The sequence below is a fragment of the Odocoileus virginianus genome, chromosome 6 (genome assembly GCF_023699985.2).
Source record: "Odocoileus virginianus isolate 20LAN1187 ecotype Illinois chromosome 6, Ovbor_1.2, whole genome shotgun sequence".
NCBI classification, from domain to species: Eukaryota; Metazoa; Chordata; class Mammalia; order Artiodactyla; family Cervidae; genus Odocoileus; species Odocoileus virginianus.
The window spans coordinates 41,571,972-41,588,540 of record NC_069679.1 but is presented as its reverse complement, the minus strand read 5'-3'; the positions used below and the strand labels follow the sequence as shown (position 1 = coordinate 41,588,540).

The window sequence follows — 16,569 nt, the reverse complement described above, 5'->3', positions numbered from 1 at the left end:
AGTGATTCAGTTATATTCTATTTTAGATTCTTTTCCATTGTAGATTGTTAAAAATATTTCGTATAGTTACCTGTGTTGTATAGTATGTCCCTATTGGTTATTTGTTTTATATAGTGTGTATATTTTAGTTCCAAATCCTGTACTCTTTTTGTGTCATTTCCCAGTCTTCTCATTGCTCTCAGTCCTAGGCAACCACTTACTGATTTTTCCATCTCTATATAATTGTCTATTGTGGACATTTTATATCAGTGTTCATATATGGCCTTTTATGAATGACTTCTTTGACTTAGCATAATGTTTTCAAGCTTCATCCATGTTGTAGCATGTATAAGTACTTTATTCCTTTTTAGGACCAAATAATATTCCATCATAGGGACAGACCATGGCTCAGCTGGCAAAGAACTGCCTGCCAATGTAGAAGACTCAAGAGGCATGGGTTTGATCCCGGGTCGGGAAAATCCCATGGAGAAGCAACCCTCTCCAGTATTCTTACCTGGAAAATTCCATGAACAGAGGAGCCTGGTGGGCTATAGTCCATGGGGTTGCAAAAAGTTGCCCATGATTGAGTGAACGCACATTGTCATGGTCATGACAGTTGATGAATATTTAGGTTTCCACTTTTTGGCTACCATGAACAATACTATTGTGGAGTTGTTGCACAAGTTTTTATGTGGCCATGTGCTTTCATTTCTCTTAGGTGTATATATAGGAGTGGAATTGCTGGGTCTTATGATAACCCTTTAAAATTTTGAGCATTTTTTGAAACTGTTTTCCAAAGTGACCACACCATTTTACATTCTCACCAGCCTCATATGAGGGTTCTGATTTCTCTTTATCCTCCCCACCATTAGCTATTATCTTTTTTTTAAATAATTTTATTCATTTTTAGCCTCAGAGCATGACATGTAGGATCTTAGTTCCCCAACTAGGGATTGAATTCCCACCCTCTGCATTGGAAGAAGAGAGTCTTAACCACTAGACCACCAGGGAAGTCCCTATTATCTGACTCTTTGATTATTGCCATCCTAGTGGGTGTGAAGTGACTCATTATGGTTTTGATTTGCATTTCCCTAATAGCTAATGATATTGAGGATCTTCTCATGTACTTGTTGGACTTCAGGAACTGTTTAGAAGCTTGAGAGTGGAGTGAAAATTTATGCTAGCAAATTGAAGTTCTCTTCGGAGTTATATCAGTAAACCAGAACTCAGTCTCTGCCTCCCCACTAAGCATTTAAAAATAAATTTCTTTTCTTAAACGGGGAAAAAGTTTGATTCTCAAGTCGGGAAGACCCCATGGAGAGGGAAATGGCAACCCACTCCAGTATTGTTGCCTGGAGAAGTCCATGGACAGCGGAGTGGGCAGGCTACAGTCCATGGGATTGCAGAGTTGGACATGACTGTGTGACTAACATTCATTTTTTCTTTCATATATATATATATATATATATATATGTGAAATATATATATATATATATATATTCTTTGAAGGATGTCTGCTCAGATCCTTTGGTCATTAAAAAAATTGGGTTGTCTTTTTATTGAGTTGAACATTTCTTTATGTATTTTAAATATGAGTTGTTTATCAGATATATGATTTGTAAATATTTTCTCTTATTGTGGATTATCTTTTCAACTTCTTGTTATCATTAGCATGAAAGTTTTTTATTTTGATAAGATCTAATTTATCTATTTTTTTAAATTGTGTTTTGATATTGTATCTTAGAAGCCTTACATAACTCAAGCTCATGATATTTACTCCAGTGTTTTCTTTTAGAAGAGATTTATAGTTTTAGATCTTACATTTAGGTATCTGATCCATTTTGAGTTAATTTTTATGTGTGGTGTAAGGAAGGGATCTAACCTCATTCTTTTGCTTTTGGCTTGGCTTGTTGAGAATCAATGGACAGGTTGATTTTTAAACTGTTACTTCTTTGCCATTGAACTACACGTTTATCCTTAGCAAGTACCACTTGCTAACTGTATCTTTGTAGTCTCTTATCTCTTGATGGAAAAGTTAGGGCTGTTGCTGTTCATTCGCTAAGTCTTGTCCAACTCTTTGCGACCCCATGAACTGCAGCACTTCCTGTCCTTTACTATCTCCCAGAGTTTGCTCAAACTCATGTCTGTTGACTCTGTGATGCCATCTGACTGTCTCATCCTCTGTTGCTCCCTTCTCCTCTTGCCCTCAGTCTTTCCCAGCATCAGGGTCTCTTCCAGTGAGTCAGCTCTTTGCATCAGGTGGCCAAAGTATTGGAACTTCAGCTTCAGCATCAGTTCTTCCAGTGAATATTCAGGGTTGATTTTCTTTAAGATTGACTGCTTTGATCTTCTTGCAGTCCAAGGAACTCTTAAGAGTCTTCTCTAGCACCACAATTTGAAAGCATCAATTCTTCATTGCCCAATCTTCTTTATGGTCCAACTTTCACATCCATACATGACTACTGGAAGAACATAGCTTTGACTATATGGACCTTTGTGGCAAAGTGATGTCTCTGCTTTTTATTAAGCTATCTAGGTTTGTCATAGCCTTCTTTCCTAGGAGCAAGCATTTTTTAATTTCATGGCTTCAGTTACTGTCTGCAGTGATTTTGGAGACCAAGAAAATTAAATCTGTCACTGCTTCCACTTTTTCCCTTCTGTTTGTCATGAAGTGATGGGAGTGGGTGCCATGACCTCAGTGTTTTTTTTTTTTTTTTTTTTTTTTAATGTTGAGTTTCAAGCCAGCTCTTTCACTCTCCTCTTTCACTCTTATCAAGAGGCTCTTCAGTTCCTCTTCACTTTCTGCCATTAGAGTGATATCGTCTGCATATCTGAGGTTGTTGATATTTCTCCTGGCAATTTTGATTCCAGCCTGTGAGCCATCCAGCTTGGCATTTCACATACTCTGCATAGAAGTTAAATTAGCAGGGCTACAGTGTATAGCCGTCTCATTCTCCTTTCCCAATTTTGAACCGGTCTGTTGTTCCATGTCTGAATCTATTGCTTCTTGACCTGCATACAGGTTTCTCAAGAGGCAGGTAAGGTGATCTGGTATTCTCATCTCTTGAAGAATTCTCCACAGTTTGTTGTGATCCACACAGTTAAACACTTAGCGTAGTCAATGAAGTGGAAGTAGATAATTTTTCTGGAATTCCCTTGCCCTTTCTATGATTCAGTGAATGTTGGCAATTTGATCTCTGGTTCCTCTGTCTTTTCTAAACCCAGCCTGCACATCACCAGGGTCTTGATTCATGTCCTGTTGAAGACCTAACTTGAAGGATTTTGAGCATAACCTTACTAGCATGTGAAATGAACACAATTGTCCAGTAGTTTGAACATTCTTTGGCACTGCCCTTCTTTGGGATTGGAATGAAAACTGACCTTTTCCAGTCTTTTGACCAGTGTTGAGTGTCCCAAATTTGCTAACATGTTGAGTGTAGCACTTTTAACAGCGTTATCTTTTAGGATTTTGAATAGCTCAGCTGGATTTCCATCACCTCCACTAGCTTTCTTCATAGTAATGCTTTCTAAGGCCCGCTTGACGTCACACTCCAGATGTGTGACTTTTAAGAAGCCAAAAAATAAAAGCCCATGTGATATATATGGACTTTAGAAAGATGGTAACGATAACCCTATATGCAAAACAGAAAAAGAGACTCAGATGTATACAACAGACTTGTGGACTCTGGGAGAAGGCGAGGGTGGGATGTTTCAAGAGAACAGCATTGAAACATGTATATTATCTAGGGTGAAACAGATAACTAGCCCAGGTTGGGTACATGAGACAAGTGCTCGGGCCTGGTGCACTGGGAAGACCCAGAGGGATCGGGTGGAGAGGGAGGTGGGAGAGGGGGACTGGGATGGGGAATACATGTAAATCCATGGCTAATTCATTTCAATGTATAGCAAAAACTACTGTAATGATGTAAAGTAATTAGCCTCCAACTAATAAAAATAAATGAAAAAAAAAAAAAAAGCCCATGTGATATCTGAAATTAACTAATCATTCTGTAATTGTTGCCATTCCTTTCAGTTATGGATTGTGTGCTGCACATTCTCATCTTCAGATGATAGTACCTAAGAGTTTGCACAATGAACTATATCATATTTAAGCATATTTTAATTTCCATTTTATGTTAGACATTAAAAAAAAAACTTACAAGCAGAAATTACTCTTCTTCAAGAGCTGTACATGATTAGAAATCAGGAAAATGAACTCATTGGTGGTTATAAGACTAGGTTCTGGATTTGTTCTGCCTGAATACATTTCCTCCTACATGAACTTGGACAAGTTCCTCAGTCTACCCAAGTGCCAGTTTGTCTTTTTAACCACTTGGTCTTTCCTGGTGGTCCATTGGCTAAGAATCTGCCTGCTAATGCAGGAGACATGGGTTTGACCCCTGGTCTGGGAAGATTCCACATGCTGTGGGGCACCTAAGCCCACAAGCCAAAACTTCTGAAACCCACATGCTCTAGAGTCTGTGCTCTGCACAACAGGAGAAGCCACTGCAATAAGAAGCCTGCTCAGCACAACTAGAAGGTAGCCCCCACTTGCCACAGCTAGAGAAAGCCCGCACACAACGAAGACCCAGTGAAGCCAAAAAAAAGGGTAGTAACCACCTCCTAGAGTTGTTAAAAGGTTGAAATTTCATGTCAAGGACACTGGCATGGTTTGGCAAAACTTTTCTATAAACAGCTAGATAATAAATATTTTTAACTTTGGCTCCAAGTCCTGACACAGCTATTGTACCACAAAAGTGGCCATAGATAGTATGTCCCCAAATGGATGTTGCAGAGTTCCAGTAATGCTTGATTTATTTTAAAATTATATTTGTGTATTTGGCTGCATTGGTTCTTAGTTGTACCATGCAGGATCTTTGTTGCAGTGCATGAGCTTTCTCTAGTTGCAGTGCTCTGACTCCAGGGGGCACACGCTGAGTAGTTGCAGCATGGGCTTAGTTAGTTGCTTAGTTGCTCTGTGGCATGTAGGATCTTAGTTCCCCAAGCAGGCATCGAACTTGCATCCCCTGCATTGGAAGCATAGAGTCTTAACCACTGGACCGCCAGGGAATTCCTGACACTTTAGTTTTAATAACAGGTGGTGGGCTGGACCTGTAGGCTGTTGGGTGCCAATCCCTGGCTTAGCATGGTGCCCGGCACGTAGTGGGTTTTTAAGAAATGTCAGCCATCCTTGAAGCTGGGGCTGGGCCTTGACTGTGGTTCCCATGCTCACCTGTTCCATGTCTTTACCAGAATGTCGAGGTCCTGGCCAGTCGGAGCAGTACTGCAGAGCAAACCCAGCTGGGGGCAGAGATGCGTGTGAAGGCGCTGCAGGAGGAGAACGAGGAGCTGCGGGGGAGTGTGGAAGAGCTGGAGCGCACTGTGGCTCGGCTGCAGAGGCAGCTTGCTGACCTTCAAGATGATGAGGCCAAAGCAAAGGAGACACTCAAGAAGTGCGAGGTGAGGCTTGCTGGGCCCCCAGCTTGGGCTCGGCAGCCACGGATCCTGCTTCCCTGTGTGAGTGACTTGAGAAGCTGAAAGGGATTTATTATCATAATCACGTAGGAAAGGTGGCTGTGACCGCCTCTCTGTAAACCATTGCTTTTGTTCCTCTGTGCATGGTACAAATGGGAGATGGCTTTGGAAGAGACCTGGAACAGGTCTGCTGGAGTTGGCCTGGGGAGCTCAGGTGCAGGCACAGGGGTCCCCGTTCGCCCAGACATCATGTGTGCTCAATCTTTTCACACTGAGCAGAGGCCTCCAGACACCCCAAAAGGGCATCTTAACCCTTCCATCAGGCCCACTCTCACTCGTGACTGTTTTTTTCTTTTTTTATTAGCAGTTGGTTGATTGTTTTTGAGGTCACGCAAGTTTTATCAAACCCGTTATCTGGTTTTCCAGATCTCTAGCAGTGGGAGGCCATTAGCAAGAGACACGCACTGATAGCTGCGAGAAATGGCAGCTGACAAAAGATACAGACAAAAGAGACGTGATGGGAGGTGTATTCTAACAGAAGTTTCCCAAAGGGTCACTGTTAAAATCACCTGAAAAGCTTTTTCTCAGACTGTGTGCTTGAGTTCGTTCAGTACTTGAGTATTGAGTTGATTCATACTTGAGTTCATTCAATGTTATTGCTGACGCTCCTGTGCTGAGGGTGGATATCTGTATTTCCCCCCAGATCATCTCAGATGACTGGATTGGATGTTCATTTCTGGTTAAGAATGGCACTGCAGACAGGCACACACATCTGTTTTGTGCTGTTGTGGGCCCATGACAGGTGCATGGAGACCGCAGCCCCTGCCGGCTGTGTTTGTGGATATCCCCGCCTGCCTGTCATGCTGCTGAGTCAGCTTTGTAGGTACAGCACCCATCTGAGTGTGCATTAACCCCGTGTTTCTTTGTAGGGAGAAACTCGGCAATTAGAAGAGGCCCTTCTGCATGCAAGAAAGGAAGAGAAAGAAGCCACGTCAGCCAAAAGGGCCTTGCAGACTGAGCTGGAAGAGGCTCAGGTAAACATTGAGGGCCCTTATCCCCCCACAGAGGAAGCTCGACAAGTAGGGACATGTCCGGGTCGCCACTGGTCCTGTCCTTCCAGGCTGCTCCTTCCATAATAACCGGCATGGACTTCCAACTGTCTGTATAAGCCAGTGGTTCTTTTTATTCATTCATTTATTTGGTTTTGGCTGCTGGGTCTTTGTTGCTGCATGGGCTCTTCTCTAGTTGTGTCTTGTCATTGCAGTGGCTTCTCTTGTTGCGGAGCATAGGAGCTAGGACTCATGGGCTTCAGTAGTTGTGGCTCCTGGGCTTTAGAGAGCGAGCTCAATAGTTGTGGAGCACGGGGCTTCGTTGCTCTGCGACATGTGGGATCTTCCAGGATCAGGGATCGAACTTGTGTCTCCTGCATTGGCAGGCGGATTCTTTACCATCGGGCCACCAGGGAAACCCCTAGACTGGTGTCTTTTAACCTGGGGGACAGTCAGCAATGTCTGGAGATGTTGGTTGCCACAGATGGGGGGATGCTACTGGCATCTCATGGGTGGAGGCCAGGGCTGCTGCTCCCTATCTTACACAGCCCAGGACGCCCCCACAGCTGTGAAGCACCCAGATGTCAGTAGTGCTGGGGCTGAGAAGTCCTCCAGACATGGAAGAGCCTGACAGCTTTCCAAAGATAAAATATGATCTGTTTGAGAAGGCCAACAGAATCAGTCCCCAGGGCTCTGTGGAGTCGCTCTGTGGCAGAAGCTGATTTCCTCTCTCCTCTGGGCAAATAGATGCCTCAAAGCAGAGTCCTTCAAAAGGGCTATTAAACGAAGCCCGAGGAAGTCATTTCTTTGAAACTGGATATCTATCTCTATTCAAAATCAGCAGATTCTTAGAAAATTAGTTTTTCCCATTTGAAGGTTAGAAAGATGTTTGAAGTATGTTCTTTAAAAAAAAGAAAAAAAAAAAAACAAAGTCTGCACTGAGGTTCTGAATAGACTTTGCACAGTGACCTCAGTGTGATCCAGGTATGTCCTTCCTTCTACCTGCTCTGGAGTTTTAAAGAACCAGCAGCATCATGCATCCCTCAGGTGAGTTTCTGAGGAGGTAAAAGCCAGTTGTTTTTGAGCAGCTGTCTTAGAGGAGTCTGTTAAAGTGTTTCCTTAGGACTTGTGTGTCTGTAAGGGAGGATGAGGGAGGGGCACATGAAAAGTGTCAGGAGCTGAGTCAGGATTTATATTTGTAAATGCCTAATTGCAGCTTTCCTTTCATATACAGCATCATCTCCTCAGGGCTAGAGGAGTGTGTACCGGGGTTCACTCAGGTCAGCCACAACTCAGGAGCCCTCATCCCCAAATCTGCACCTTCTCTTTGGCTTTGAACAGAGACCTTGTTTTTGCATGCAGTAAAGTCCTGTATTTTCTTCATTTTGGTGTCTTAGCTTTGGATTTCTTTTTCTTTCTTTATTAATCTAGATCTTTGTTATTAACTCTTGTTTGGTTGATTTTGTGTGAACGGCAGTTGCCCTACGATGCTGTTTAAGGCTTATGAGTGGCTACAATCCAGCAGCAAAGTGCGGGGCTTACATCTCTGAGCTTGTTGGGGACAGAAAGAGAGGAAAAACATTTGTATTCTATAGGGGCAAAAATCTGCACTTTTGTGTCACATCCACACCAGGCAATGGGTAAAACTGTCACAGGCTCTGTCTTTATCATCCTTTGATCAAACCAGAAACTTTCACACAGAAGGAGGTGGTTCACCAGCTGTGAATCTGCAGCTCACAGCTAATTCAGTAGAGAGAACAGATGATGGCCTCAAGGTCTGAAGATCTTAATGTGATCCCTGCTGGCCTCTACCTCCAGGTCTCCATCCCTGCCTTCAAAATTATCCCTGACGTATCATTTTTGTTCAGGCCTGTTTTCCCAGTGGTGTTGAGATGGTGAGACTGCTTCAGGCAGTATGTGGCTATGCTAACCACTGGCAACATAATCTGGCAGGAATTTTAAGAGGGTCCGACAGTGTCACCATCGTTATCTGAATTATCTTGTTTCAAAAGTAGTGCTATGGAAAACACACCATCACTCAAAACTACTTTGCTTTTTCTCAATTTGGGGACCAAACAGTCATTCCTTTAGTTCTTTCTGCATGCTTCTACCAAACCTGACAATCAAAAGGGAGCTTAACCCTTAGAGGGAGAGGAGAGAGTAACTTTTTTTTTTTCCCACATAAGCATTTTATATTTCAAAATTTTTGTGCCTTTAACAATCTGCTGCATCTTCATGTATGATAAATATATTTCTTGACATTGTAGGTGAAGACCTTGTGAACTTAGGTCTAGTTTATTCTGGCTCAGTCAGAGTCGGAGTTCTTAAAGGGGATGCCATTCTTGGTTTACTTCAGCCCAACTGCTTGGTTGAGGATTGGGCTGCTGTGTAGACCTGTTTAAACTGCGTTCATGACAAAGCTGTCTCTGATTACCTTGAGAAAGGGCTTTTCTTCGGGGAAGGATGATGATGTATGTTCTGTTTGCCTGTACCTCCCACCCCAGCAGACTTCTGTGTACTGTGACCACAGAAGAAAGCCGCCACGCTCGTCACAGTCCACAGGTAACATGTGTCAAGGGCTCTGAGATCCAGTGCTTTCTGATCAAGCGTCCCATTCCCTTAAGCCCTCTGCTCCCCTGCCACGTAGTTATTGTTAATACGGACTGATGGAGGCCTTGCTCAGCCATACAGTAAGAGGCTTTGCATCCACTGAGATAATGGTCCCCAACCTCACGGGCACTCACTGTACATCTACCAGCCTTGTGTTCTGGATTCTTCACTCACAGATTTTCCTCAAATTTTGTCCCAGTGTTAGTCAAGAGAGTTGTATGGCTGGTCTTGGAAATGTAGTCACTATAGCTATAGAGCATTTCACACCTAACTCCTAAATGCAAAGTTGCCAAGTTTGCTGTTTTTCATGTGAATTTGGGACATATTTTCTCAGCAGTGACTTATTAGAACCTATTTCTTGAATCTCTGAAGAGGCAGAGCATTGTTTGAACAGCATTTCTGAACTTTTGAGTATATCAGAATATCTGGGTAAAACTTTCAAATTCTAATGTGTGGGCTCCACTCTAAGAAAAGTTGTGATTCCATCAGAAAGGGCTATATTCTGCATTTTACATAAGGAATCTACCACTCTTGCTTGGTGATTCTAATATAAGAAATCTTTAGATCACTTTTGGGGATAGGCGTTAATTTGCAACCACAGAGTTTTTTTATCCTGTGCCTAATAGTGAATCTGGACTATGAGACATACTCAGATAAAAAATCTATTCCTTGCCTTTATAGATCTTACTGCCATGCAATAGAGGCAAGCATGCAAGAAATATTTTAAAAATGATTTAGCAAAATTATTCTTCTAGGCAAATGTGTATGTGTTAAAGTTGGGACGGGGTGTGTTGGCCAAGCTCAGCTTAGGTTGTTTGAGTCTCAGGAGTCTCCAGTAGCACAGGAGAGCAGAACTTGGGCCAGGGAAGTGGGTGTTGGTAGCAGAACCCATCCTGAGTCAAAGGTAAAGCAGAAGAGCTCTCACCGTGTGGGAGTTGAATGAAGCCGAGGCTGGCTTGTCTTTTGGCCTGGAGCCCCTGAGATTTGGGATCCAAAAGGAAGAAAGAGGGGCTGTAGGGGTAGGGGTTGAGTTGTATCCTGGCAGTTCTACTGGAAGGTGATGATGTCCCTCTGTGAGTGGTGGTTTAGTCACTAAGTTGTATCTGACTCTTTCGCAGCTTCATGGACTGTAGCTCTCCAGGCTTCTCTGTCCATGGGATTCTCCAGGCAAGAACACTGGAGTGGGTTGCCATTCCCTTTGCCAGGGGTTGTTCCTGACCCAGGGATCGAAGCTGCATCTCCTGCATTGGCAGGCAGACTCTTTACCACAGAGCCACCAGGGAAGCTGGTATCCCTGTATATTTGTTGTTTTCCAAGAATTGACATTCTGAGATGCCTGTTCCTGAGAGTTTGCTCCCACACAGAGGAACCGTTCCTCATTTACCATGCCCTGTGTGCTGCCCCTTGCTCTCGACGCACTACATTAGCCACAGACATGAGGCCCAGGGCTGACCCTCCGTCTGGTGTGCGCCATGCTGATCATGGCGGCTCTCAGTCCTGCTGATTGCCCTGCACTGAACTCCCAGCTCCCTTCCTCCTCCTGTCCGCTCTCCCCAACTGCTTTTGTTGACGTTGGTTCCCTGCAGCAATTAACTGCAGTGGCCTGGCTGTGCTGGCTTGTTTCTCTGAGCACAGTCCTCCACAGGTGGCTTTTTGGCCCCAGGCTGTATGGCTGGCCAATGGATCTGTTCCAAAGCTTTGCAAACCAGGAGCGCCTGAAGTGCTTTGTGATTTCAAAATGCCTGAGTTCCTGCATGTGACTGCAGCTTGTAACCTGTTAAGCACTGTACAAATATAACCATTGTCCTTATACAGCCTCTGCAGGGACACAGACTTGAGTAGGTCCCAAACAGCACCTGTACTGACTCACATTCAGCCCTCAACGCCTGATGCCATTTTTCTTACGATCTAGCTGTGTTTGGGTTATGCTCTGCTATTGTGAGCTGTGCCCCTTCATGATATCCTTATGCCACAGCCTTTCATTCTTAGCCATTTAAAGAAGCTACTATAGTGTTCCTAAGACACTTGAGGATTTTTTTCTTGCTTTTAGAATTGCATGTTCTTTTTTTTACATACAGGACATCAGTCTGTATAATGTTGTGAGATGAGAGCCTCAGAGGAACCCAGGGGAAATACTGCACCCAAGATGTTACATTTTGTAAGAAGTACTAGTATTTGGTGTGATTCACTAAGTAACCACTCATCTGTCTTTTTCCTGATGAGTGTGTCTTCCATCTCATACCTTCTGTCCAGCAGGCTTATCAGCCCATAGATTGCCAGATTCCTTGTCTTCTGCATATGAGTCCATCTCAGGGATTGTTGATTATAACCCCCCATACCCAGGTGGAATCTTGGCCCATGGGACAATTTCTCTTTCCTTATAGTTTCATTTTTAGCTATTTTTTTATTTTATTTTATTTTTTTCCATTTATTTTTATTAGTTGGAGGCTAATTACTTTACATCATTACAGTAGTTTTTGTCATACATTGAAATGAATTAGCCATGGATTTACATGTATTCCCCATCCCAGTCCCCCCTCCCACCTCCCTCTCCACCCGATCCCTCTGGGTCTTCCCAGTGCACCAGGCCCGAGCACTTGTCTCGTGTACCCAACCTGGGCTGGTGATCTGTTTCACCCTAGATAATATACATGGTTCAATGCTGTTCTCTTGAAACATCCCACCCTCGCCTTCTCCCAGAGTCCACAAGTCTGTTCTATACATCTGAGTCTCTTTTTCTGTTTTGCATATAGGGTTATCGTTACCATCTTTCTAAAGTCCATATATATGTGTTAGTATACTGTAATGGTCTTTATCTTTCTGGCTTACTTCACTCTGTATAATGGGCTCCAGTTTCATCCATCTCATTAGAACTGATTCAAATGAATTCTTTTTAATGGCTGAGTAATATTCCATGGTGTATATGTACCACAGCTTCCTCATCCATTCGTCTGCTGATGGGCATCTGGGTTGCTTCCATGTCCTGGCTATTATAAACAGTGCTGCGATGAACATTGGGGTGCACGTGTCTCTTTCAGATCTGGTTTCCTTGGTGTGTATGCCCAGAAGTGGGATTGCTGGGTCATATGGCAGTTCTATTTCCAGCTTTTTAAGAAATCTCCACACTGTTTTCCATAGTGGCTGTACTAGTTTGCATTCCCACCAACAGTGTAAGAGGGTTCCCTTTTCTCCACACCCTCTCCAGCATTTATTGCTTGTAGACTTTTGGATAGCAGCCATCCTGACTGGCGTATAATGGTACCTCATTGTGGTTTTGGTTTGCATTTCTCTGATAATGAGTGATGTTGAGCATCTTTTCATGTGTTTGTTAGCCATCTGTATGTCTTCCTTGGAGAAATGTCTGTTGAGTTCTTTGGCCCATTTTTTGATTAGGTCATTTATTTTTCTGGAGTTGAGCTGGAGGAGTTGCTTGTATATTTTTGAGATTAATCCTTTGTCTGTTGCTTCGTTTGCTATTATTTTCTCCCAATCTGAGGGCTGTCTTTTCACCTTGCTTATAGTTTCCTTTGTTGTGCAAAAGCTTTTAAGTTTCATTAGGTCCCATTTGTTTATTTTTGCTTTTATTTCTGAAATTCTGGGATGTGGGTCATAGAGGATCCTGCTGTGATTTATGTCGGAGAGTGTTTTGCCTATGTTCTCCTCTAGGAGTTTTATAGTTTCTGGTCTTACATTTAGATCTTTAATCCATTTTGAGTTTATTTTTGTGTATGGTGTTAAAAAGTGTTCTAGTTTCATTCTTTTACAGGTGGTTGACCAGTTTTCCCAGCACCACTTGTTAAAGAGGTTATCTTTTTTCCATTGTATATCCTTGCCTCCTTTGTCGAAGATAAGGTGACCATAGGTTCTTGGATTTATCTCTGGGCTTTCTATTCTGTTCCATTGATCTATATTTCTGTCTTTGTGCCAGTACCATACTGTCTTGATGACTGTGGCTTTGTAGTAGAGTCTGAAGTCAGGCAGATTGATTCCTCCAGTTCCATTCTTCTTTCTCAGGATTACTTTGGCTATTCGAGGTTTTTTGTATTTCCATACAAATTGTGAAATTATTTGTTCTAGTTCTGTGAAAAATACCGTTGGTAGTTTGATAGGGATTGCATTGAATCTATAGATTGCTTTGGGTAGTATAGCCATTTTGACAATATTGATTCTTCCAATCCATGAACACGGTATATTTCTCCATCTGTTTGTGTCCTCTTTGATTTCTTTCATCAGTGTTTTATAGTTTTCTATGTATAGGTCTTTTGTTTCTTTAGGTAGATATACTCCTAAGTATTTTATTCTTTTTGTTGCAGTGGTGAATGGTATTGTTTCCTTAATATCTCTTTCTGTTTTCTCATTGTTAGTGTATAGGAATGCAAGAGATTTCTGTGTGTTAATTTTATATCCTGCAACTTTACTGTATTCATTGATTAGCTCTAGTAATTTTCTGGTAGAGTCTTTAGGGTTTTCTATGTAGAGGATCATGTCATCTGCAAACAGAGAGAGTTTCACTTCTTCTTTTCCTATCTGGATTCCTTTTACTTCTTTTTCTGCCCTGATTGCTGTGGCCAACACTTCCAAAACTATGTTGAATAGTAGTGGTGAGAGTGGGCACCCTTGTCTTGTTCCTGATTTCAGGGGAAATGCTTTCAATTTTTCACCATTGAGGGTGATGCTTGCTGTGGGTTTGTCATATATAGCTTTTATTATGTTGAGGTATGTTCCTTCTATTCCTGCTTTCTGGAGAGTTTTAATCATAAATGGATGTTGAATTTTGTCAAAGGCTTTTTCTGCATCTATTGAGATAATCATATGGTTTTTATCTTTCAACTTGTTAATGTGGTGTATTACATTGATTGACTTGCGGATATTAAAGAATCCTTGCATTCCTGGGATAAAGCCCACTTGGTCATGATGAATGATTTTTTTAATATGTTGTTGGATTCTGTTTGCTAGAATTTTGTTAAGGATTTTTGCGTCTATGTTCATCAGTGATATTGGCCTGTAGTTTTCTTTTTTTGTGGCATCTTTGTCTGGTTTTGGAATTAGGGTGATGGTGGCCTTATAGAATGAGTTTGGAAGTTTACCTTCTTCTGCAATTTTCTGGAAGAGTTTGAGTAAGATAGGTGTTAGCTCTTCTCTAAATTTTTGGTAGGATTCAGCTGTGAAGCCATCTGGTCCTGGGCTTTTGTTTGCTGGAAGATTTCTGATTACAGTTTCGATTTCCTTGCTTGTGATCATTTTGTTAAGATCTTCTATTTCTTCCTGATTCATTTTTGGAAAGTTATACTTCTCTAAGAACTTGTCCATTTCTTCCAAGTTGTCCATTTTATTGGCATAGAGCTGCTGGTAGTAGTCTCTTATGATCCTTTGTATTTCAGTGTTGTCTGTTGTGATCTCTCCATTTTCATTTCTAATTTTGTTAATTTGGTTCTTCTCCCTTTGTTTCTTAATGAGTCTTGCTAATGGTTTGTCAATTTTGTTTATTTTTTCAAAAAAACAGCTTTTAGCTTTGTTAATTTTTGCTATGGTCTCTTTCGTTTCTTTTGCATTTATTTCTGCCCTGATTTTTAAGATTTCTTTCCTTCTACTAACCCTGGGGTTCTTCATTTCTTCCTCCTCTAGTTGCTTTAGGTGTAGAGTTAGGTTATTTATTTGACTTTTTTCTTGTTTCTTGAGGTAGGCCTGTAATGCTATGAATCTTCCCCTTAGCACTGCTTTTACAGTGTCCCATAGGTTTTGGGTTGTTGTGTTTTCATTTTCATTCATTTCTATGCATATTTTGATTTCTTTTTTGATTTCTTCTATGATTTGTGGGTTATTCAGAAGTGTGTTGTTTAGCCTCCATATGTTTGAGTTTTTAATAATTTTTTTCCTGTAATTGAGATCTAATCTTACTGCACTGTGGTCAGAAAAGATGACTGGAATGATTTCAATCTTTTTGAATTTACCAAGACTAGATTTATGGCCCAGGATGTGATCTATTCTGGAGAAGGTTCCATGTGCACTTGAGAAAAAGGTGAAGTTGATTGTTTTGGGGTGAAACGTCCTATAGATGTCAATTAGGTCTAGCTGGTCCATTGTGTCCGTTAAAGTTTGTGTTTCCTTGTTCATTTTCTGTTTAGTTGATCTATCCATAGTTGTGAGTGGGGTATTAAAGTCTCCTACCATTTTTAGCTATTTTAATTGTAAGAACCACCTACATAGCAGAGACAATGCTAGAACATTAGGCGCAATGCTGTATATCATAGGATGTAAGTTGCTGCACGGGTCGAAGTTAGTCTGCTGTAAAACTTCCCTGTGGTTTTCGAGCCTGAGCTCTGGCAGGTTTTTGGATACTATCCTGAATCACCATCCCCAGCAGCCGTGGCCGTTTTCTGTATTTCTCTGATGCATCCCTCATCTGCCCCTTCATTTCTGCCTGTGTTTTTGATGAAGTCAGCTTCCACTTTGGTCCCTGAATTTCAGAGCTGACAATGTCCTCTTGTCTCTGTAATGGCTTTATTTGGACCCTTATCCTTATCAGTGATGCAGCAGGTCTGACTGCTTTGTGGTGTGGCTGTGAAACTCCGTTTGTCACCCGTCCCTGCAGCTGCCCTGGCAGGTAGGTGACAGGACTATCCTCTCCTTGCCATCTGCAGAGAAATCTGAGCCGGGCCACCCAGGAACAGAAGCAGCTGTCTGAGAGGCTCAAAGACGAGACCGAGCAGAAGGAGCAGTTAAGGAGACTGAAGAATGAAATGGAGAATGAGCGATGGCACCTTGACAAGACCATTGAGAAGCTGCAGAAGGAGGTGAGGGGTGGGAGTTGGGGAGGGCATGGGGCCCAGCCCCTTCACCCCCCGCCATGTTGGAGGGCCTGACGGAGCTGAGCAGACCTGCAGTATGTCTCAGCACAAATGTGTCAGGGATTTGCAGATCCCCTGAAGCAGCTCTTCAGGCCTGTTGATCATTCTAGTTACAAAGAAACTGGTTTAGAGAATGCCCGCTGGACCACGGGCCCAGTTCCTCTCATCCCTTGCCCAAAGAAGCCTGGCATTGTCAGTGCAGATGTCACATTTGGTACCTCAATCAGAACCTCTGCCTTTGTGCGTAATCGATGTACTTGCTTCACCTTTCTTGCCTCGGAGCGTGAAAGGTAGTTTAAAGCCCTGTAGCCCTGGCTTCTCTGCTCACCTCTGCCCTAGAACACCCAGACAGGGAAAGGCAGAGAGCCACATGGGCTCCCCGTGTTCCAGAAGCTTCCCTGAGCACTGGCCAGCTTCTGGCGTCTGCTGTGTGCCAGGCAGTTTACCGGCTCATTCGTGTCTAAGTAGGATCCTGTCTGTCTGCATCGTTTTAATCTTGACAGCAAGCCTGTCAAGGTATAGGGATGCCCTCAGTGTTTCTGGTGAGCACACTGCAGAGACCCAGAGAGGGCGGCCAGCCCCAGTTGTGTAGCTGGGAAGTGGCAGAG

At 42.6% G+C, this 16,569-nt stretch overlaps 1 protein-coding gene across 2 annotated transcripts in view; it reads left to right on the top strand.

Annotated features, from left to right (window-relative positions):
• CGNL1 (cingulin like 1) overlaps positions 1–16,569 on the top strand; it is a 173,787-nt gene that overhangs the window by 132,155 nt on the left and 25,063 nt on the right. For both annotated transcript variants that reach the window (XM_070469233.1, XM_070469234.1), the window contains exons 9-11: positions 5,233–5,439; positions 6,384–6,488; positions 15,755–15,907. In XM_070469233.1, the coding sequence (XP_070325334.1) occupies positions 5,233–5,439; positions 6,384–6,488; positions 15,755–15,907 (465 nt within the window). The remainder of the gene's footprint in view (positions 1–5,232; positions 5,440–6,383; positions 6,489–15,754; positions 15,908–16,569) is intronic.